The following is a 23,396-nucleotide window of genomic DNA, read 5'->3' as shown; positions in this document are numbered from 1 at the left end:
CTTTAAAATTTATTTTTTTTTTTAATATTCTGTGATGAGTTTTCGTGATAGCAATTAGTATTTCTGTTGAGTTAGGCGATCTTTTTCTTTAAATACTCATTACGTTTTTTTGTTCAATAGATTGTAAAAACTAGGGACCAATTTTGAGTCCTTTTTGCCTATTTCGGTAGTTCTTTGCTCAACCTGCAATATATGTTCAAAAAGTTTTTTTCATATTCAGCGCTTTTTTAAATCACAGTTTTCAAATTTTTGTCGATTTCATTCCTTTATTAACCTTATTATGTATTGTGTAGGTTTTTTGGAAGAGCAACGGGCAAAAGCTGTTGTACAAATTTACCTCTAGTTTGATTCCCAATTCTTTGGGCTGTTTTGTATAATATGTTGGTAAAATGCGTTAGGATATTGATTTCATAACTCGGTGCTTCCATAATGGGATAAACAGCTAAAAACCAGGAAGCATTATATTGATTTAGAGGCTCTCTGTAGTTGTCATTTAATTGCCAATTTTAGCAAAAGTGCCTAATTGGACGCTTGGATTCAACGTGAAACGTTTACTTTGTGAAATTTTTGATTTCACAAGTGTGAATTTTTCAAGTTTTTCTCAGTTCTCAGTTTTTTCTTATAAACTCTTAATTTGAGCCTCGGTCAGCTCATAGTAGTGCTTTTTAAGTACATTTTCAATGTCTGATTTGTGATGTATATGTATTGATCGATTGAAATTTAAAAATTTTGACATCTATTCCCCCCTTTTTTTCAATTTTTTGTAATTTTTGTCATTTGTCCATCTTTAATAAATGTCGGGTCTAATGAAAATTTTCCAAAGCTTCCGCATGGGTCTTAATGTTTTGTTCAACAGTTATGTATATTTTGAATATTAACCCCTAAAACTTTACATACATTAAGTAATTATTGCTAACTTTTTTCCAATTTTTGTAGTTTTTTTTATTTGTTCCATATAACTAAATCATTTTTCGCAGGTCATGTTTGCACTCAGCTAATGAAATGGCTTACACAGCTTTTGCTTAGAGCATTAGATCTCGAAAATTGTATCGTGATTTCTTCTGATGATTCAAACAGAATGATACTGACTCTGAATTAATAGTCGGTGAGATTAACCAGCCGAAACTCTACTATCACGTTAATAGCCATTACGACGCAGAGGTATACCCCAAATTTTCCACCTTAGTAAAATTGGCTTGAAAATTAGATACATACAATGAACGAAATTGGGAGACATCCTTTGTATCTTACTTTTCGCAAAAGGAGTTCAGCCAATTTTGCGAAATAAAAGAACATTCGGTGCGAAAAGTAGGTAACAAATCTTGTAGCACGTTTCCGCTCAATATAGGTATCTATTATTCGCGCGCATTTGAGCATGCAATAAGCACTTTAATAAAGATTTAATTGAAGCTTTCAAAGCTTTAAAGTGCTTTAAATACATGCAACCACAAAAACTAAATTTATTCCGAAAAATCCCTCGCAGATCAAAGGCTTGGTATATCAATGTGAGACTGGCCAATTTTAATAAGTAGTTATAAATAGTACTAATAAGTAGTAATAAGTAGTAATAAAAAACTATAAGTAGTAATAAAGTAGTACTAATAAGTAGTAATAAGTAGTAATAAAAAACTATAAGTAGTAATAAAGTAGTAGTAAATTACTTTTAGTAGTAATAAGTTAGGCTTAATTAAATAAGTAGTAATTAAGTTAGGCTTAATTGCGGATTGTATGCAAAATCGAGCTACATTGCGTGCGAAAAATCGATACATAAATGGAGCAGATGCGTGATACAAGCCGTGCAAAAAAATAGGTTAAAAAAGTTTGTACTTGTATTTCGCGGCTAGGATTAGGACACTTTTGCGAACACTGGATTCTAATTGCCCTTCCATTTTGCCAGTTTCTGCTAAAGTAGCTATTCTCCGCAATATTGTTCCACTTTCATTGTATTAACATAGTAAAAACGAACACGAGATACACGCATCGGGCATATCTGCCCGTGACGATTTGGGTATACCTCTGCGTCGTAATGGCCATGTCCAACAAAAATCCTACTGTTAGAACTTTTGTGCCACGCATAGACATACACAAGCTCTCTTGTTCATGTCTAGGGGAAATGCGAAATACATTGGATTAACGGTTATAGGCCGATTCAACCCCGGTAACGGGCTGTAATGATGATTATTAATCAAGAAAACTCATTTACTCAATTTGGGAACTAATCAAAAATATTAAAACTAATAAAATGATTTTTTTTATGCTGAATTTAACTACCTAAGAAGACCAAACTAAATTCTAATTTAAAATAGACGGTCATCAAGCTAAATTTTCTGACACTATAGCAAGAAAACGTACTATATTGCAATATCTCATTAATCATGCAAGATATGTTTGGGGGAGATTGACTAGAAGACGAAATGATGATTTTTGAGCATGATTGAAACGCAGGTGTTTCTTTGTTTTAATGACAATTGGTCTTCCGACAATTATGAGAGGCAAATTGTATATCTTGAGGGTTCCATTCTTATCACTTAATGTTGACTAAAAAAAATTACGCGACGAGTGCTGTTATGAGATTTTCAAAATCTTAGAAAATAAGAGTTTTAGTTAAAAAATTGGGTCTCTATACTCATTTTATTTGCAAATCCATTAATTTGACATCAGCAAAAAAGATAATTGTCAGTATAAAGTAGGAATTTTTGGTGGTTTTTTAAACTTTTGTTAAACTCTCCTTAATCCAACTCTGATTTATCACCTTCATAATTCTAGCGTATTTATGGTGTGTATGACCATCTCTGAGGAAAGATAACTGATAATCCCGAAGTTACAGAGTATCCCTAATCCAAAAAAAAACTCAACAGGAAACAACCATGATTTGCAGTAAAAAAAACGATTGTCGCTATATCAATTGTCGCTATATCTAGTAAAAATATCAATTGTCGCTATATATCAGTTTTATAAGTAAAAATATTCAGTATGTCAGTTTTTCAAGCGCAAAAAGCTTCAGTATGCTCACATTGTTTTAGCAAAGTGGGAGGGCTGTTACAGTACGTTGAGCTCTTTGTGTCTTTTCAAGAAGAAAATTCCGTGTTGGGCTTTCCAGCGTTAAAAGCTTCAGTATGTTTGGTTTCTAGAGTATGGGGGAATCTTTGTTTTGTTTTTAACGTAGAAATTTAAATGTGGTTTTGTAGATTTAAGCGTTGGAGTTCGCCAATTGTTCGGTGCAAAAAATCCGTTTTTTTCTTTGTAATGTAGTCAAATGTCAAAATAGCGACCTACTCCAGGTACATCCGTTGAAACTCTGAGAAAACTCTTCCAAATTCATCATGATTTTTTTCCTGCTCGCTGAGAAGTCGAGATGAACGATATAAAAAATTCGTTCAGTTTCATTTTCAATTTACTCTAGATATAGTTTACAATGAATAAAATCAATTCAATATTTCTTGCTTTTGATAAAAGTTTAGGAAAAAATACAATTTTTTTTTGTAATTTTTTATTTTGAAACCGAACATATCGACACACTTTTTTACCTAGCTTTGAAGCCAACGGTACTGATGATTTCCTACGCTCAGAACTGAACATACCGACGATTTCATACGTTTGAAGCCGATCATACCCAGGATACCGTAGAAAAAAGGCATGAGTTTTCGTCCTTTTTGTCTAACTAAAACCGAGCGTACCCATGACATATTTTATAATTTGAAATGAACAATTTCTGGATTAGGGTGCGCATTCGTGGCCAAAAACAATTACAATATTACAATCCAGCAATGAAAAATATCTTTAATGCAATTAAAACTTTGTGATTAATTTGAATTTTTATTGGATAACAACTGATGAGTTTTACGAATGAAATTTTACTCAGGCGACGAATAACCTGATAAGTGCCGCTAATAAGAGGTTTTGTACAAAATTTACGAAAACTCACCCAGTAAATATTTTCAAACCACATGGAAAGATTTTAAAAAAACTCTGATACCTAAAACAGTGTACGTGAATACTTTTTGAGATATGGTAAATAAGTACGTGTTCTGAGTTGTCCTCTCTTACCCCTAGGGATGTCTTCTTCGATGGGAGGAAGGAAATCGATAGCTTTGTCATGGCTCGCCTTGGCCAGCAGAGTCTTCTCGTGAAGGTTCTCCGGGGGGAAGAAGTGGAAATAAGATCCCAATTTAGAGGCATCAGTCACATCCTGTCCTAAAATGATCCCGATTATCATTCTATAAATATTCATGTTTACCATGGAACAGAAACAAGTGCTTAAATATGATCAAAGAGTCATTGTAAAATGAATGAATGGGAATAGTTTCAGTGAATGTAAATAATGCTCTTCTCTACAAAAAATGAAACATCCCACCCCGAATTCCATTTGTTTAACGGAATTTTAATTGAAAAATTGAATTGAAATTCTTTGTTCCAATTGACCCTAGTTTTCAATTTTATGTGCCAAAGCAAGAGATCCCTTCACTCTTTCAATCGAAAAAAAATTTTGTTGCAGACTCGAGTTTTCATCGCTTTTTCGATCGTGTTAGTGTCTGTTCAGGATAGCAGTTAAACACGTAACAGGGACTTCCTATCGTAACAAAATATACAATTCGACAAAGATACAAATGGTTTTGTAAATAATTTAGAAGAGTTTAGAATAATTTCAAGTTCGATTGGCTTGGCTATCTGCAAGTAATGTAACATCCCGAAAGGACTGTCCAGCGTTGCTGGACCTTTTGCGTGGTTCGAGGGGTTGTTTTAAGTACGTATCTTAATTAAATTTGATATTCCATTTAATGAAAGTGAAATTTGAGTTTTTCTTTTTGAGGAAAATAAGCTCGTAGTTATCTGGAATCGCGTTAATAAATTATCAAGCAGTAAATGGAACGTTTGGGACAAAAGTTGGTAACAGTTTGCTAAAGCTGCTTGAAAAGAGTTCAAAACAAAACAAGATTGAAACATAAACCATTGATAAATATGATACCCCTCACCAGAAAAAAAAACAGCGTTAATAGCCATCAGAACTGTTTTGAGCAGGAAGTATTGCTGCTGCCCGCATGCTCTTTAAATCCGGCGAAAAAAAATGTTTTTTCGCAATGTGGGACGCTTGTTACAGTAAGTTCAGCCGTTTTACCCAACGTACAAACATGATGTTTTTAACGGCAGATTAAAATTGGATAACAACTTATGTAACGGTCGTCAAAGGTTTGATAACTCTTTGTGAAAGCATGAAAACTGGTTTTGTTTGTTAATCAGTCATCTTTTTAAATTTCATTTTTTGAAAAACCATCGGCATTTAAGTTGTGTGCATCGGAAAAATTGGAAACAAAGAATATTAAAACTTAGGATCGTTGAAAATCAATAGTTTCTTTGCCTCAATTTTACAAAAGTTTAAATTGTTTTGAGGATATAAGCAAATTTTAATGCTTTTTTGTAAAAAAGAAAAGCAATCAGCTAAACAAAAAAGTGCTTAGAAAACGTTAGCAATTCTTTAGTTTTTACGTTAATCAATTACAATTTTCAACAAAAAGCACGTTGCTAAAAAAGATCGGTCAGAAACCAAAAAATAAAGAACACTTGTTTTTAAAGTTAAAAAGCAAAACAAAAACTTTTTCAAAATTCTAAACAACATTAATTTTAGAAAATAAACTATATATATATATATATATATATATATATATATATATATATATATATATATATAAGGTGTGTGTGTGTGTGTGTGTGTGTGTGTGTGTGTGTGTGTGTGTAAATTTTTAAAAGCTTGTTTTGATTTTTTTGGAACATTTGTGAATTAAGAAGAATTAGCAGTAGAAAAGCTGAGGTTAGTTTTTCTCATAAGAAATTTTAAAAAAACAAAGTGAAACAAAAGTAACAACAAATTGAGAAACGATCTTGTTAGAATCTCTTGAGTGGTGTCCTTGTGTCTTGGATCGGCGTCTTCTTCAAAGCTGACGGACTTAATTGTTTCTCTGAAAAACTTTCTACTAATTGGTGTTGCAACCTAAAAGATTTCAAGAGAAATTAATATATAGTATAAAATGTTTTTGAAAACAGAGACTCAACTCAACTCTAGCTAATGTAAAATTTTTTGCTGAAATGATTGATTTTGTCTGCGGTCAGGTCTGGGTTAGTTTTTGAACCTAGAATATTTTTAGAAAAATTAATTTTTAGTATTAAATTTTTGAAAAACGTGAATGAACTCAAGCTATCTGGTGTATTAAATTTTGCTGAAACTCCAAACATTTTTGTCACATTTGCATTTCCGAAAAAAAATTATAGCCTCCAGAATTTTTTATCAGTGTCAGTTTTTAAAAAAAACTAAAGGTATTTTTTGACGAATAAATACAGCCATGTTACTACAAGTTGAAACTGAACAATTACGCTGAGCTGCTTTAGACACAATCGTATAATATCCCCTTGCTTAAATCAATAAATGATCAAAGTTAGCAGTTGATTAAACCAGACATATAACAACGTCTGTTGCATATGAAACAAATTTATCGACAAAACTTAATATTCCGAGACCGATACCGAACATACGGAGGACATAATTTCAAGGTTGATTTAAAATATTTAGCGTTTATAATAAAGTTAGTATTTTATTTACTAAGACTCATGAGCGGTTTTCTCACATTTCTAGAACACGTTCTCCAAACAAAACGACCTCTTCTGTTGGATGTGGAGGGTGCGGAACAGGTCACTAATTATGAGACTAATCCCCGAATTGATAGTTTCACGACATCAGAAGTTACAACGAGATAGAGGCGAGTTGATAAAAACGATATCACAGCAATCAAATTTCACGAGATCACTATCGCGGAAAAGATAATGACAGGATGAGGAAGTGCTGAGAAAAAGCCAGGAAAATGTTTCTTATAGGCAGAGGTTTTTCTCAAAATTGTTTCTGATATGCATTGTCATATAAATCAAACGTTATGTGTCCGTTCTTTTTTGATCTCAAAACATTCAATCTAGCCTGTTTTTCCGCATTGGAAGTTTTTTTTTGAAATTTGACTATATCCTGCAAAGTGAAGTCGCAGAATATATATTAACAATGTCTTTTATGATTTCCTATTGCGTGCTTCGAACACGTTTTCGAGAGCAAGCCCGTCTGCTAAGCCTCACGATCGTCTTGGCTTCTCTCAGGTTCAGGTGCTTCTCTCACTTCTGTTGTTGCTACTGCACTTAGAGGGAAATGAGAGGTGTAGCTACAAGATTGTATTGGGTACTCTTCTCTGGAGGGAAGGCCAAGCCCAATCATTATTAGTTGATGCTCCAAAGTTTTGCGAAAAGTGAGTTTGATTAATTCAGACTCCTCCTTTAATCCGACGTTTCCATATGCTTTAAGTTTAGTCAGTCAAAAGCACTGACGTCACAACATTTTTTTTTTGGTATTAGAAACCGCATGGAGCACGAACTTGGAATTGCCAACCTTCTCTTCAGCACCCTTTACTATTTTGTTCATGCAAACAAATTCAATACAAAACCACATATCCATATTGCCAGTGAATCACGTTTTAATAAATTGTAAAAATGTGTTCCCACTAAAAGATTGGCATGAAACTGGTACGTCATTAAAATTTGTATTATGCTGCTAACAACAATCGAAGCTGCTTCACTGCTGCTTTGTGTTATCAAATTCAACCAAATACATTTCCTTTTCAAAATTTGTTCTTATATATTGTTTGGTATATCAACTTTGGCGATTTGGCCACTCTTGGATCAACCACTAATGGAGACAATTAAATGCGCAATATTTCAGTCAGATCATTGGATCATTAAAAAACAGAATGTGAACGACATTTTTAGATAGCATATAAAAAACATTTGTTTATATATGTTGGTGAATTAATCTTGTTAAAACATAATTCCTTTTGTCAAACGAAAGGCTTTCGACGTAGACGTAATGTTTTTGCCAGCAGCCTTTAAGGCTATGTACCAATTATAGCCCTGAAGTTCGTCTAATTTCTTTATTTCTAGCATGTGCATAATAAAACAAGAATTGCTTATCGAACTACCATATTAATTCCAGCCAATTTTGCTCTGATTTTTATTTGACCTCTATTTTTTCAAAATTAAACTGTGATCCAAGTAGTTTGGGATTTTGGACAATTTTGTTGAATGAATATTCTCTCATAGTCCCCTTTATGCGTCTTTTTACATCAAAAAAATTTCATTTACGGTTATAAACGTCTCTTTCTAAAATTTCTGCTGCAGGCTGATGTACCCATTTCCGTAGATTCAGGCTGCCGCAGAAGGAACATGGGCACGTCCACACCGTCCCAGACAAAATACCTCTATTACCAAACGTTCGTGAGTTCAAAACTCTTGAGCGTTCACAAGTAAGTTTGTCCAGATTTTATGTAGGGCCTTAGAAGTTAGTACATATTTAAGTAATGATACCTGGTTGATAAACATATTGGTTGTAGGGGAACCACTCTTAAAGCGCCACTGCAATTATTAAAGCGTAATTTTGTTGCAACTTCAGCAAAGAAAATTGTTTGATGACAATTTTTGTGTGCTCAACGTTTTGCAACGTTTGAACTCAGGTGAGTTTAGATTTTCATTGTAAAAAGCTTTTACTCTGCGTGAGCACTGTAGTATCTAGAGTGCTGAATTAGCCATGAGCTCGATAATTTTTGTATCAATTCGCAAAAAAAATTTTGCTATCAGGTTTCACTATTTCCCGACTCTCAAAATGTGTTCAAACTTGCATGAGTTCAAGTTTGCATATGTCCAGACTTTCGTGCGTTCACTCGTGTTTCCAAAACGTGTAAGTTTGAACGCACGACGCCCCCCTTGAGCGTTTATTTCGGCCTGGACCTATTGACTCTTCGCCAATTATGAGGACCTCAGGATGGTGGAGCAAAAGAAATAGTATTCTTCGTGAAATGGGCATTAAAATGCTGAACAATTTGAACAAAATTAGTTTTGCTCTGGTGATATGTCTTCTAGACTAATTTTAATGCAATTTGTTACAATAGCAGTCATATTAACATTATAGCCGAAAATAAATAGTTCACTCCTTCATTAGTTTCGCTAAGTGACTCGTTTGTTTTCAACACTCAGTAGTTTGACGTCACTTTTCAGTCGAATTAAATTTCTGTAGAGAACAGAGTCCTTTCAAAACTACTCATGCGAGTATGATCTAATACTCCCCTAAGTAGTAGAGTTCTCAGTTGTATCAACTGTACTTTATGTCAGAAGCAACAATAAAACGAGATAAGACGGCTCAAAATAGAAGGAATTTTCCTTCTGCGCTAAAAAAAATAATGACTTGACGTGTTTTAGCGCAAGAGAGAGTAACTTGGCATCGTATAGAGACCTTTGGCATACCTTTCCATGCATATCTTGTACACAAGCAGAACAATTCTGTGCACAATTCTCTTTTAAGAAATGTAAGCAAATGATGAGTTGAAGATAAACCAAGATCTATTCAAATCTGCAATGACGCCAGTGATAACTTAGATACATTAAATTTCCTGTATTATGTTTCTCACATATGATAGAGGATATATTATAGAGATCATATGACTAAAAATGTGTTACCAAATAACTGGCCTTTACGGTATATGATCAAAATTGAAACCACAAGAGGTCAGTAACTTGAAATTGTTAACGTCTTAAAACTTATTTGATTAAAAATGCAAAAATGGAATTACAGGAATATGAGATACTTTTTGTGGATAAATTAGCGAGAGCGGCGGGATCTCTTAAAAATTATTACTCAAATTTCTCAGAATTTTACATTCCATGGCAAAAACTGAATCCCCCCCCCCCCCGAGAAATAAGTTTCATTATGGCCACCGAATGACTTAAATGTAGAGGGTGAGGAGGAGTACCTTTGTAGTTGTTGTTGTAGAGCACATGTCCCTCTGGGGTAAGTTTGAATGCTCCCCTGGGCACGACTGCAGCCTCACAGTCTATCATCTGGATTACACATGCCAGTCTCTCCTCCTCTTTGATCTGGTGCTGAAATCACATTTCCAGAACCATAGGCGAGATGAAAGTTTGCATAGTTTTAAGGAACAGCAAAAATGTTGGCATCGACAATAAAGACCAAACCTATCAAAACTTTCTTTCTTCTGTTAACGAGAAAGCCGAAGCCATCGAAGGAGCGGAAAGTTTCTAGCATTCAAAACCAAAAATGCTAAAAAAGAATTCGTATCTGGTATTTCGACCTTTTTTATCTAGGAAAGCGCTCACTTTCCACAAAAAGATTCAAAATCAAATTTGCTGTCTGCCACCGATTAGTGAACGAATTAGTATCCCCAACTCATACACCTGATCGAGGTCTTCATTGTAGTCAGCAAAAGATGATGCAGCAACGACACTGAAAGTGAATCTTAGAACAGTGAACGCAACGATAATTTTCCAATTATAGTTATTGTAATTGTTGTACTGTTCAATGAAAAAAGTTGTACGGCATGTCTTGGTTATATAAATCGTGAGATCAAGTTTGTTTTTTTTATAGCAATCCCCGAAGTTGTTTCGTTCTCAGTTTTATTCACCCTGGAAGGTTCCTATGGAGTGACTATGTCACCGTCTAATCTTGAAGAAAAGGAAACGTCTCTTTATCGGTTTTTATGGCTCCATGAATTGTAGCACTATGACGACTTTGATTATAAAAAATTTTCTGCTTTCTGTTATAAAGAACACAGTCAAAGTAAATTTCACAGAACTATAATACAGTTGTTTAACTTCAAACTTAGAAATTTTCTCTATTGAGCTGTACTCAGTTTCGTTAATACCAATTGGAAAAATTTACTGTGACCTACTTATAAGGTCTTTTGTTTAGTGTACGAAGTTTGTTCCTAAGATAGACAGTATGAGAGTACAAAAACTCATTTTTCTCAACCAGCTCCTTCCCGCGTCAAAGTTTTTGGGTAAATTTTTGTAAAAAAAGTGATGAATGCGATGAAATTTTGTAAGAAATACGGTGATTGCGGCAAATGCGGTGAAAATAAATATTTCGCCACATTTCACAGCATTTCTTACAAAAATTCACCGCGAAATTCACCGCATTTCTTACAAAAATTCACCGCATCAATTTTGCGGCAAATTAATGTAAGAAGTAAGCTGAAAGCCTTGAATGCGGTGAAAAAAAATTCACCACATTTCAACGCATTTCTTACAAAAATTCACCGCAAAATTCATCGCATTTCTTACAAAAATTCACCGCATATGATTTCCGAAGTTTACTCAATCTAATTTAAACTCACAAGTAATTTTTAAGCTGCAAGTCAGAGTTGGCGCTGTGGACTAAGCAGTTGAAGGCATGCAGGAGGGCAGAGGTTCGAACCCGTGTTGGGACGATCCTTTTTGTAAGAATACTGAGATCACGATGAAAAAAAATAATTCACCGCGATTCACCGCATTCACCGCAAAAAGATGTAAGAAATACGCTGTGAAAATCATTTTTTTTTTCACCGCATTACCGCATTTCTTACGAAAATTCACCGCCAAACCTCCACCCGGGTTTTCAGATGAGCTGTAAAATCAGTAAGTTGATTCACTCTAGAAAATGCGCAGTAACAAATAAATAACTGTTTAAAAATTGCGCCTCAATAAGCACAGCTGTCACCTGAAAAACGCGAAGTTTTAATTTATTTTTGGTAGTTTTTCGATGTCGATTTATCCTCTAAATTAGGTTATTTGCATGATGTAATCCCGTTTTTGATGGGCTTGAGAGAAAGATGCCGAAGATTTTGATCATATTACAATAAGAACACTTTTACAAAAGAATTGCATTATTGAGAACATGACCTTTTCATTTGCTTATCTCTTCTCTACAATCAACAAGGTATTTTTAAAAGTATATCACGATAAGTTGTATAGATTCGAAATACATTTTTAGATACTGGAACTCTTATTCAAAAAAAAGATAAGAAGGACTTATCAGATGACTTCAAGAATTATATAGTTGACTTGCAAAATCATATCAGACAATTTTATCTTGAAATACATTTTCAGTTAAATCCTGAATGAAGCTATATCCTTATAATGCTTGAGCCTAACAGTGAAAAAAAAATGGGAAGTTAAAAAATCTCAAGGAATTTTTCTGATACCCGGGTCGAGGTTTGGCGATTAATTTTCGTAAGAAATTCGGTGAAAGGCGGCAAAAAAAATGTTCACCGCGTATTTCTTACGTCTTTTTGCGGTGAATGTGGTGAAAGCACTCCATTGTCAATCAATATCGGCCAATAACGAATACAAACAACAGTGCAGCAAGGCAAAAGCTTTGATAAAAAGCAGAATGAAGATTTTTTTATCAAAACCAAATTGAAAAGGGTGCAGCAAACACAAGCCGAAACTTTCTCAAAATTTATGGTGACATAACAGGCAAAAAAAAAATGAAAATCGAGAAAAAATACCATCTCGAGAAGAAGTCAACCATTTATGCGATTTTTTTTCATCAATCGGGAGGAAAACGAATGCACATTTACCAGCAAATCAATTCTAAAAACAATCGATAAAATAGAGCAGTCTATGTTTCTCACAGATATTACAGACAAGGAAGTTTTTGAAATCATAAATAATGCTCCGAATAAGTACAGTGAGGACTGTTTTGATCTCATTTACTACTGCATCAAGAAATTTTCTAATGTTCTGAACCCATTTCTATCGAAATGGATCAATGAATGTTTCAATCTTGGCGTGTTCCCTGATTGTCTTAAAATTGCAAAAATTTTCCCACTTCACAAATCTGAAGATAAGAGTATACCATCAAATTTTAGGCCTATTTCCTTATTACCAACGATGGCAAAAATTTTCGAGAAATTGCTTCAGAGATGAATTATTTCTTTTTAGTGAAATTTGGTCAGCTCTCAAGCTCTCAGTCTGGTTTCAGGGCCAAAAGAAGAACTCCTGCGACTCTAATTATCTGATAAATCTGTTATTTCTGTTTGCATATTCCTGGATCTCAAAAAAGATTTTGATACGATAGACCATGCAATACTATTAGGCAAATGTTATAATATTGGTTTCAGAGGTCATGTCTTCAATATACTTAAATCATACCTAACTAACCGCTCTCAGTTTGTTCAAATTGCAGAAATTGTTTCAAGTACTGCTGTTGTTGATGTTGGAGTTCCCCTGGGTTCGGTTCTCGGTCCTCTGCTTTTCATAATATATGTGAGTGATTTGAGCAAAATGCAAGTTGTTGACAATTTAGCTAATCTTGCATCTAATATCATACTTTTTGCAGACGACACAGTGGTTGAAACTTCAGCTAGAACCGAAGATATTGTGATGAAACCCAAAACTCAACTAAAAAAGAATGTAATCAGTGTTTAACTAAAGATAAATTATCAATCAATACTGAGAAAACAAAATCAATGTTTTTAGGGAAAAGTAAAATTTGCTGCAAAAAAGAATATATAAACATCGATAAAAAAAGAATTGAAAACGTTGATTCAATACGTTACCTTGGAATAACAATTGATAATAAATTGTCTTTCAAAAATCATATTGAAGTGGTTAAACAAAAACTAATAAAATTCAGTGGACTGTTCTGTAGACTGAGAAAATTTCTTAGGCAAAGTAAAATGATTCAAATATTAAAAAGTTATGTTCAACCGGTAGTGCAATATGGTATACTGATTTATGGAAACTCTGTTTTGTCAGATACTTCATTGATAGACTCAAAATTAAAAAATCTGATAAGGATAATTTTCAATAGAAGAACGTTTAACTCAGTGAGCGATCTAAGGAAAAAATTTAGTCTGTTCTTAGCAAGAGAACTACACTTGTACGGAGTATTTAAACTGTTGATAAAAATGCTAAGAGACGAATGTGTAGTTAGTCACGTCAAATCCTTCATGAATGATAACGAATTAAGCAGAGTAAATAAAAGAAGAAAAACAACGTTGAGTCTGGATTGCGGTGAACGAAAAAATGTGACAAACCAATTGAGGTTTAAGGTTCGGAAAAAGGTTGAATTTGTTGGTTTTTGTGAACCTTCCTTTGTAAATACTGTTTTAAAAATGACAAATCAGCGAACAAAAAATTTTTTGCCATATTTTTAAAAGAAATTACATAATTGACAATCAAAACTTTTCAAGTTATTTCTCTTAAGTATGTCTAATTGTAAGCCCCTGCACTCAATTATCAGTTTATTTTTTTTATTTAACTAATCATGATTTATAGTTCAATTACTGTAGTAGCTTTGTTTTGGTTCGTAATCAACAGTTCTTTGATATTCTGACATTGTGAGGCACCTGAAAACGGATCAACTGATGATCTAATGGTGTGCTCTTTTTCTGTTGAACTTCATTGTACATATTTTTTGTACACAATAAACAAACATCTTTTGTGTTGCTCGATAACCGAAAATGAACAAATTATTATTATTATTATTAATAATTGCGGTGAATTATTTATTTCCACCGAGTTCTGTATTCTTAAAAAAAGAATCGTCCCCACACGAGTTCGAACCTCTTCCCTCCTGCATGCCTTCAACTGCTTAGTCCACAGCGCCAACTCTGACTTGCAGCTTAAAAACTTCTTGTGAATTTAAATTAGACTGAGTAAACTTCGGAAGTCATATGCGTTGAATTTTTGTACGAAATGCGATGAATTTTGCGGTGAATTTTTGTATGAAATGCGGTGAAATGTGGTGAATTTTGTCACCGCATTCAACGCTTTCAGCGTACTTCTTACACTAATTTGCCACAAAATTGATGCGGTCAATTTTTTTAAGAAATGCTGTGAAATGTGGTGGAATATTTATTTTCACCGCATTCGCCGCAATCACGATATTTCTTACAAAATTTCACCACATTCATCACATTTTTTTACAAAAATTTACCCAAAAACCTCAACCCGGGAAGGAACAGCATGAGAAAAATGAATTTTTGTACTCTCATACTGTCTATCTTAGGAACAAACTTCGTAAACTAAACAAAAAACCTTATAAGTAGGTCACAGTCAATTTTTCCAATTGTTATTAACGAAACTGAGTACAGTTCAATATTTCTACTATTGAAATGTATTTCAAGATAAAATTGTCTGATATGATTTTGCAAGTTAACTATATAATTCTTGAAGTCTGTCATCTGATAAGTCCTTTTTTTCTTTTTTTTTGAATAAGAGTTCCAGTATCTATAAATGTATTTCGAATCTAGACAACTTATCGTGATATACTTTTAAAAAGACCTTGTTGATTGTAGAGAAGAGATAAGCAAATGAAAAGGTCATGTTCTCAATAATGCAATTCTTTTGTAAAAGTGTTCTTATTGTAATATGATCAAAATCCTCGGCATCTTTCTCTGAAGCCCATCAAAAACGGGATTACATCATGCAAATAACCTTATTTAGAGGATAAATCAGCATCGAAAACTTACCAAAAATAAATTAAAACTTCGCGTTTTTGAGGTGACAGCTGTGTTTATTGAGGCGCCATTTTTAAACAGTTATTTATTTGTTACTGCGCATTTTCTAGAGTGAATCAACTTACAGATTTTACAGCTCATCTCAAAACCCGGGTCGAGGTTTAGCGGTGAATTTTCGTAAGAAATGCGGTAAATGATTTTCACAGCGTATTTCTTACATCTTTTTGCGGTGAATGCGTTGAATTGCGTTGAATTATTTTTTTTCATCGTGTTCTCAGTATTCTTACAAAATGGATCGTCCCAACACGGGTTCGAACCTCTGCCCTCCTGCATGCCTTCAACTGTTTAGTCCACAGCGCCAACTCTGACTTGCAGCTTAAAAATTTCTTGTGAATTTAAAATAGATTGAGTAAACTTCGGAAATCATATGCGGTGAGTTTTTGTAAGAAATGCGATGAATTTTGTGGTGAAAATTTGTAAGAAATGCGGTGAAATGTGGTGAATTATTTTTTTCACCGCATTCACCGCTTTCACCGCATTTCTTACATTATTTTGCCTCAAAAGTCGATGCGGTGAATATTTGTAAGAAATGCGGTGAATTTTTGTAAGAAATGCGGTGAAATATTTATTTTCACCGCATTCACCGCAATCACCGCATTTCTTACAAAAATTTACCCAAAAATCTCGACCCGGGTAACACACAAACAGAAGTTTAACAACATTGTTTTGTCTATCAGAACAAAAGCGTGCAGCAGCAGCTGCAGTTGATTCAATAGTTTCATTATCAAATTAATAAATCCCGATACTTGATGATATGACACTTTGTGAAAGTGCGATTATTTTACAGCTGAATTTACTTTTTGCATTTTAGTTTACATGTCTTCTCATGCACATTTTTGTACTGTAAGATTTGTCAGAACACTTTGAGCAATTGCGGCCGAATGCTGCAATACCCTGTTTGGGCATACGAAGTCCTATAAAATCTTACTAAAGACTTTTTTGATAAAATGAAGATAATTCACTTTGAAACTTTTATGAAACCTGAAACTTAATTCATGATGCCCAAAATATTTTAATTTGAGTTATATGAGTGGAATTACAGAACGTGAGTTCGCATCAAAAAAGTTGTTTTGTAAAAAGTTGAACAATCACCTTGTCATTGACTATAATTTTGCTTGCATCGTTGAAAACTTAAAGTAAAAACTAATCAATAATCTTTTCATAGGATTTAACGACTAAGTGATTAAAGTGGAATTTGGCTTAAATAAGCAACCGTTTTCCGAATGTTCTTTCCTAATTCTGGTCATTCATCTCGAAATTGTAAGAACCATAAGCTGATTTCTTCAATATTCAGATCAAATATTCCATGAACTCTTATAGATTTCATCGTTTTTGACTATTACTCTACTAATGAAATCGAATACTCTCGAACAGTAGCAGTAGTTTAAAACAAAAAAAGAGGGTTTTGCGATTTAGTAAGCTCAGTAATACCACATCTTTGAGTGCAGAAGAATGAAGACTGTGAAAAACGAGGCCCGGGCCGGGCGAAAAAACGCAAAATTATGTAAGATCGGCGTTGAATGCGTTGAATTTATGTAAGATCTACGCTTGAGCGTAGATCTTACATAAATTCAACGCATTCAACGCCAATCTTCCATAATTTTGCGTTGAATTTTGGCGTAGATCTTACATATTTAGCGTTGAATTTTAGCGTAGATCTTACGTATTTAGCGTTGAATTTAGCGTAGATCTTACATAAATTCAACGCATTCAACGCCAATCTTACATATTTTGCGTTGAAATTTGGCGTAGATCTTACATATTTAGCGTTGAATTTTAGCGTAGATCTTACATATTTAGCATTGAATTTAGCGTAGATCTTACATAAATTCAACGCATTCAACGCCAATCTTACATCATTTTCAGTTGAATTTTGGCGTAGATCTTACATATTTAGCGTTGAATTTTAGCGTAGATCTTACATATTTAGCGTTGAATTTAGCGTAGATCTTACATAAATTCAACGCATTAAACGCCAATCTTACATATTTTGCATTAAAATTTGGCGTAGATCTTACATATTTAGCGTTGAATTTTAGCGTAGATATTACATATTTAGCGTTGAGTTTAGCGTAGATCTTACATAAATTCAACGCATTCAACGCCAATCTTACATAATTTTGCGTTGAATTTTGGCGTAGATCTTACAAATTTAGCGTTGAATTGTAGCGTACATCTTACATATTTAGCGTTGAATTTGAGTAGATCTTACATAAATTCAACGCTTTCAACGCCAATCTTACATACTTTGCGTAGAATTTTGGCATAGATCTTACAAATTTAAGGTTGAATTTTTTGAATTCCATTTCAGACCACTTTATGATTTCAAAAGTTTTTCAAGTGTTTTTTCAAAAAGTCAATTTTTTCACTGTTATGACCCCTATGCTTCACAGGTGAGTAACAAGAAGTCGGAAAAAATCTTTTTTAGTGCTCTTTTATAGTGCAAAATCCAATTCAGACCATTTGAAGATTTCAAACTTTTCAAGTTTTTTTTCGAAAAATTATTTTTTTTTACTGTTTCGACACCTATACTGCACAATTGGGAAAAATGAAGTCAGCAAAAAATAACCATTTGCTCTCTTACCGTGCAAAAACCATTTCAGACCATTTTAGGAATTCAAATTTTTTTCAAAACTTTAAAAATTTTTTAAACTTTTCCCAGTACTTCTCACATGATAAATGCGTTGAATACGTTGAAATTATGTAAGATCTCGGCTAAATTCAACGAAAAATATGTAAAATCTAGGCTAAATTCAACGAAATATATGCAAGTTCTACGCTAAATTCAATGCAAAATATGTAAGGTCTACGCTAAAATCAACGCAAAATATGTAAGATCTACGCTAAATTCAACGCAAAATATGTAAGATCTACGCTTTATAAGGATTTCTGCTCTTAAAGAAAACAAAGTACGGTGGCGCAATGGTAGAAGAGGAGACAAGTAAACAGGAGCTCAGTGGTTCGAGTCCTATACCCAGAGTTCTACGCGTTGATTTTTTGTAAGATCAACGCTAAATTCAACGCAAAAATATGTAAGATCTACGCTAAATTCAACGCTAAACATGTAAGATCTACGCTAAATTCAACGCTAAATATGTAAGATCAGCGGCAACTAGCGTTGACAAGTCGGAAAATTCACCGCCATTTCTTACATAATTTTGCGCTGAATGCGTTGAATTTTTGTCTTTTAATTCAACGCATTCAACGCAAAATTATGTAAGAAAAATGCGGTGAATTTTCCGACTTGTCAACGCTAGTTGCCGCTGATCTTACATAATTTTGGCCAAATTCCTCGGCCCGGGGGGAGAGGGGCTGCGGTACAATATTTTGATCAGACAGTGAAAGCAATCAGAAATGTCGCAGTAATCACAAATGTAGGGAATGATGAGTATTTCTGATGACTGATTATTTTACTGCAGATGATGTCGATTGATTGATGAATTTATTTACCAAATTGAACAGCTAAAAGGTTGTCAAAAAAGAATTAAATTCACTTAATTGCATTTGACAGAGGAGGAGTTGCTTCAGAACCTTAAAAGAAGCTCGTTTTTCATCCTTTCTGTTTACGGCCAGGACTTGAGGCTCTAATTGAATGTTAAAAGAGGTACTTCCTGGAATGCGGCCAATTTTATGCACTATCAGCCAAGCCAAAAATACGTTTTTCTCATTAGAAATGCCATTTACTCGTTTTCAACAACTAATGCCTGTTGTCCTAAAAAAGGGAACTAATCTCGGTACTTTTAATCTCCGCAGTTGATTCTTATTTTGTGAAAATATTCTGTGAAAGCGTCACATTCATGCAAACTGGGCCGTTAGTTGTCCGCTACTCTGACTAAATCGTAACCAATTGATGCTGATTATGTTCAGTTCACCCAACACCCAACTTTCCCAATGCTCTTTGATCATTTCCTTCAATTATCCGAAGTTCGGTTGTGATAGTTTTATATCAAGTTCCACGGGACATTTAATTATATAGTCGGCTAAATAGTCGTTCTGGTAATTTTAACAATAGGGTAAAATAAAGTTGGCATTGAGTAAAATGGCATTGCGTAAAATGGTAGGTTATGTAAAATGGAATTGGGTAAAATGAAATTGGGTTAAATGAAACTGCGTAAATTGTCCTGACACCGTTTGTTATCAATGTACCCACTCAATTTCATGGCAGTTTAGCAATGCATTGACGAACAACTAGAACTCTTTCTTTTGAAACCCCGTCGATCACTATCGATGGATCATGATTAACTTAAGAAAAACAGAAAATGACATTGGTGAAGCAAAGTGATTTCATAGATATTAATCTTATCACTTACTTGTGGAAGTTTTTGCAGACTTTGTGTTTCCTTTACACACAGCCCAGTTGTAGTGTATTTGTTCAATATGACAGCATTAATCTAATTGACCGTGGCGCAGAAATACCATGTGTGAATCAAAAATTGAGTTTTCCCAAGGTCGGCACCACAGGGGAGTTCGAAGAAAAGTGTTCAAAAATGCGGCTCAAGTTGAAAACACAAGAACAAGTTAGGATAAATCTTATCTGTTTTTTTGAAAGCTTTAACCTATTCTGATTGCTTTACTGAGTGAGGAAGACTGGTAAGAAAACCAGGTTTAATGCTCAAATGTGTTACCATAAGGACCAATGATACATTGAAGAAATCAGAGTTAAGTTTCAGCAAAGATAGAAGTAAACTACATGTGAGCACGGCTTAAGTTTAAACAGTATAGATAAGTTTTGAAGTTTTTTCAAGAAATTATTCATTTTTCAATGCTCTCCTATTAATCTCTACGAAGTTTTATAAATCCGACCAGAGCAACCATGTTTCTACAGAGCTTTCCACTAGTCGGCGGTAATTTTAGTGGAGTGGGAGTTCCTTCCTTGTGCCGATCTCTACTCGATCAGGCGACATCATACGCAAGCCTCTAAATTTTTCGGTTTCAATCAATATTGCTCTCACCCTGTGCTAAGGTCACGCCCCTAAGTCCTGTGGCAAATTCTACCAATTCTTCTTTGACGCTGTATGTACAGTCGTTTTGGGATAAAATTTCAGGCCTCATTTATCTGGCATGGGTGCCGCTATCACCATTGCATAAAAATCCAATATTGTCGTCCCGATTTTGATAAGTTCTAATGGTGCCAGTTATTGCTTTGGTGCCTTTGGCTCTTTCAGTGCTGTTTCTGCTCCTTCGTATTGCTGATAGGACTTGACTCTATACATTGCCTCCTCCACAACTGAGGAGAAGATTTTTGTTGTTCTCTTGCTTGCGTGCACATCTTAATGTTTCCTTGGGCATTTTCGCGTACCTCTTAGCTGATTCACTCTAGGCCTTTTTTTCACTCAATCACTTTTTTGTGTTTCTTAGTGGTAAACCTGATTATCTGTAAACCCTCATATCTGATGTTTTAAAAGTATGACCCAATTTAGTAATTGTTGAAGCTGAGCCTTCACAGCATGAGTATGAAAATACATCAGCAAAAAAAAACTGAGATATGGAAAACGCTTGAACAACTTTGTATTAGTTGTTCATTTGTCATCGCATTAGTCCGAGTTTTAGTTGCAGTTACTAGTGCAATCAGAGTCACGCGATTTTGAGAAAAAGGGGGAAATAAAAATAACAACACAGACTCATCAGTATTAGTCTTAGTAAACGGCTTTCTTCATATAACTCAGCAAAGTATTGAGAAAAAATAAACTGACTTTAGCAGTCAATAACGCGATGCTGTGTCTTGCGTTTTAAATATTCTTCAACAGTAAATTGTTATTGTGTCTTGTATTGAAAGTTATTCTTGAGCAGTAAATTGTTTGTTACTGTTTCCTGTATCTACAAATTATTGGAGCTGCAATTCAATTGTTGGGGACCCCAGGAAATCTTGCGTACAAAAGGCAAAACCCAATATAAGTCTAAGTTTAAATATGTTTTTGCATAAACGGGTCTTAGACATATATCTCGGTCTTCGATTGCTTTCGCATATCAATTTGAACAGGTATTGTATGATCTGTAGCAATTCAGTCCCCTTCGATATCAAAAAGACTAAGAACAGCACATGATTTCAAACTGTTTGTAATGCAACGGTAAGAATATGGCGGACAGATATCAAACCGTTGAAACAAACTGGGCGGTGTAAAACTTTCCTCGTTGCACCGATTTTGAGAGCAGCTGTTGCATTTGCCAGTGGATATTTGTGTAACTTCTTAGTTCACTTTGTAATTTTGTAAATAATTGCCTACGTCCAAGGCTAATTTTTTGAACTGAGGCTTCCAGGCTTCACTTCCAGTGACCTACCGTCATTTGATTTCCCAGTTAAAACTATTTTTCCTGCCGTCCCCGCTATTCGTCAATTTCACAAAAAAGCTTTTTAATCTTTTGCAGTTGGCGTAACTCGTTGACCAAATTGTCTAATCTACTTTTGCTGCGACTTATGCTTTAGGTTCTTCTTTCGAATGCACCATCACTTTATATCTCATCATTCTCATGGATCTCTCTAACTATATTCCGTCATCAACTGGCAGAAATTCGCAATCAATATATCTCTCTCTCTCTCTCTCTCTCTCTCTCTTCTCTCTCTCTCTCTCTCTCTCTCTCTCTCTCTCTCTCTCTCTCTCTCTCTCTCTCTCTCGCTCTCTCAAAAGTTTTTCAGTTTGAAAGACTGATTTGAACCCATGATCAACCAATATTTTTTTATGTTGCGCCATATTTTAATGTAGAATTTTGTAGAAACGCATTAATTTGATCTGATATTTAAAATCAGCACACATCGTGGTCGTTGGCCACGCTGTGTGCTTAGCTACACTAACTGGTACATACTTTTTGCAAGATAGTTATACTCTGTACACCAGAAATTTAATTGAACTATGGGATTGATTTCCATGAATTTTTCTGTTTCACTTCACTCTTAAAAATTGACAATGGATTTTAAATTCTCACCACCACCAACAACTTCTCTACTTTTAGGCTTTTTCTTGTATTTCCCTTTTTAAATGTGTATCCAGATATCATTCGCCTCGAGTAATTTTTCATACCGTTGGTGATGCAACAGCTGGAGGTGGTCAATTACTGCCAACTGGTGTCACTACTTTCTGATCGTCAAAGAGGAAATCTTCCTTGTAAAGGAAGTTGCTTCCCAATTGCGAACAAAACAAAAATCGTCCGTATACTTTGCGCTAAATCCTCTAATTTCTCCTGTACAAGTTTTGTTTCCTCCAATTACACATAGTGAGAGGTATGAAAATTGGCTAGACATTTCAGGTCCCTTGCAACGAAATGTAAATCGAATAACTCTGGCAGTCCTTTATCCTTGTTGACTATTTTAACGATCGTAGTCCCCTTGGTTCAAGACAGTTGCCATTCTCCTCGCCGGTACTGTCTACTTTGTCTGACTTGCTCTACGTTTCTTCCGGAGAAATTTTTCTTCATAAATTGACTTTAAGGCGCCTGTCCCATAGACTTGTACAAAATTTGACAGGGCATGAGGTTCGATTGTTCAAAAGATTGTGTATGTTATCAACGGCCCGTTCGGTTGTTACTAAGCGATCGGAAGACTTCTTAAAGGAGTTAACATTAACGTTTCAGCATTTTGCATTTCGCTCAATTTAATTACGTTGTTCTTACCCTTAGGAGAACACTACAATGAATTTCGATCTGGCGGTTTTTGTTGACAACTTCTGTCCGGCTTGATCGCGTTCTGATTGTTTTTATATGAAGTCATGAGGCGTCTGTTTCAATTTCGAACTTGCCAAGAATTTTTCTTCTCTGGCATTGACAGTGGCTTATGTGGGTTCTTAAACTTCGCTGGCAATACAGACTTCTCACATTTACTTTCCAATGGCTTTCAAATGTTCCCTTTTTTCAAAGAGTTGATGAAAGATTTGTTGAGTGCAATTTGACCATAGCACTTGCCATACCATATCATGTTGAGTACTGTCTATCATAATGTGAAGTGATTATCAAAGGCTATCATGTGAAGTAGACACTGAGTAATTTGCTGAGTGTCCCAATAAACAATCGTCATTACTAAATTGCCGA

General features: G+C 34.5%; 1 protein-coding gene across 3 annotated transcripts in view; it reads right to left on the bottom strand.

Moving 5' to 3' along the window:
- LOC142358625 (radial spoke head protein 9 homolog) overlaps positions 1-23,396 on the bottom strand; it is a 77,695-nt gene that overhangs the window by 35,595 nt on the left and 18,704 nt on the right. The window contains exons 4-5 of one of the 3 annotated variants that reach the window (XM_075410081.1): positions 9,828-9,957; positions 3,962-4,194 (exon numbers count right to left, since the gene is read on the bottom strand). The exons of the other annotated variants lie outside the window; for them this stretch is intronic. Coding sequence (XP_075266196.1) covers positions 3,977-4,194; positions 9,828-9,957 — 348 coding nt within the window. The 3' untranslated portion in view covers positions 3,962-3,976. Of the gene's footprint in view, positions 1-3,961; positions 4,195-9,827; positions 9,958-23,396 lie in introns of those variants that run through there. 3 annotated transcript variants of the gene reach the window in all.

Source organism: Convolutriloba macropyga, chromosome 2 (genome assembly GCF_964194025.1).
Source record: "Convolutriloba macropyga chromosome 2, txConMacr16.3, whole genome shotgun sequence".
Taxonomy (NCBI): Eukaryota; Metazoa; Xenacoelomorpha; order Acoela; family Convolutidae; genus Convolutriloba; species Convolutriloba macropyga.
Note: the sequence above shows the minus strand (reverse complement) of the source record. Positions and strands in the feature narration are given on the sequence as shown.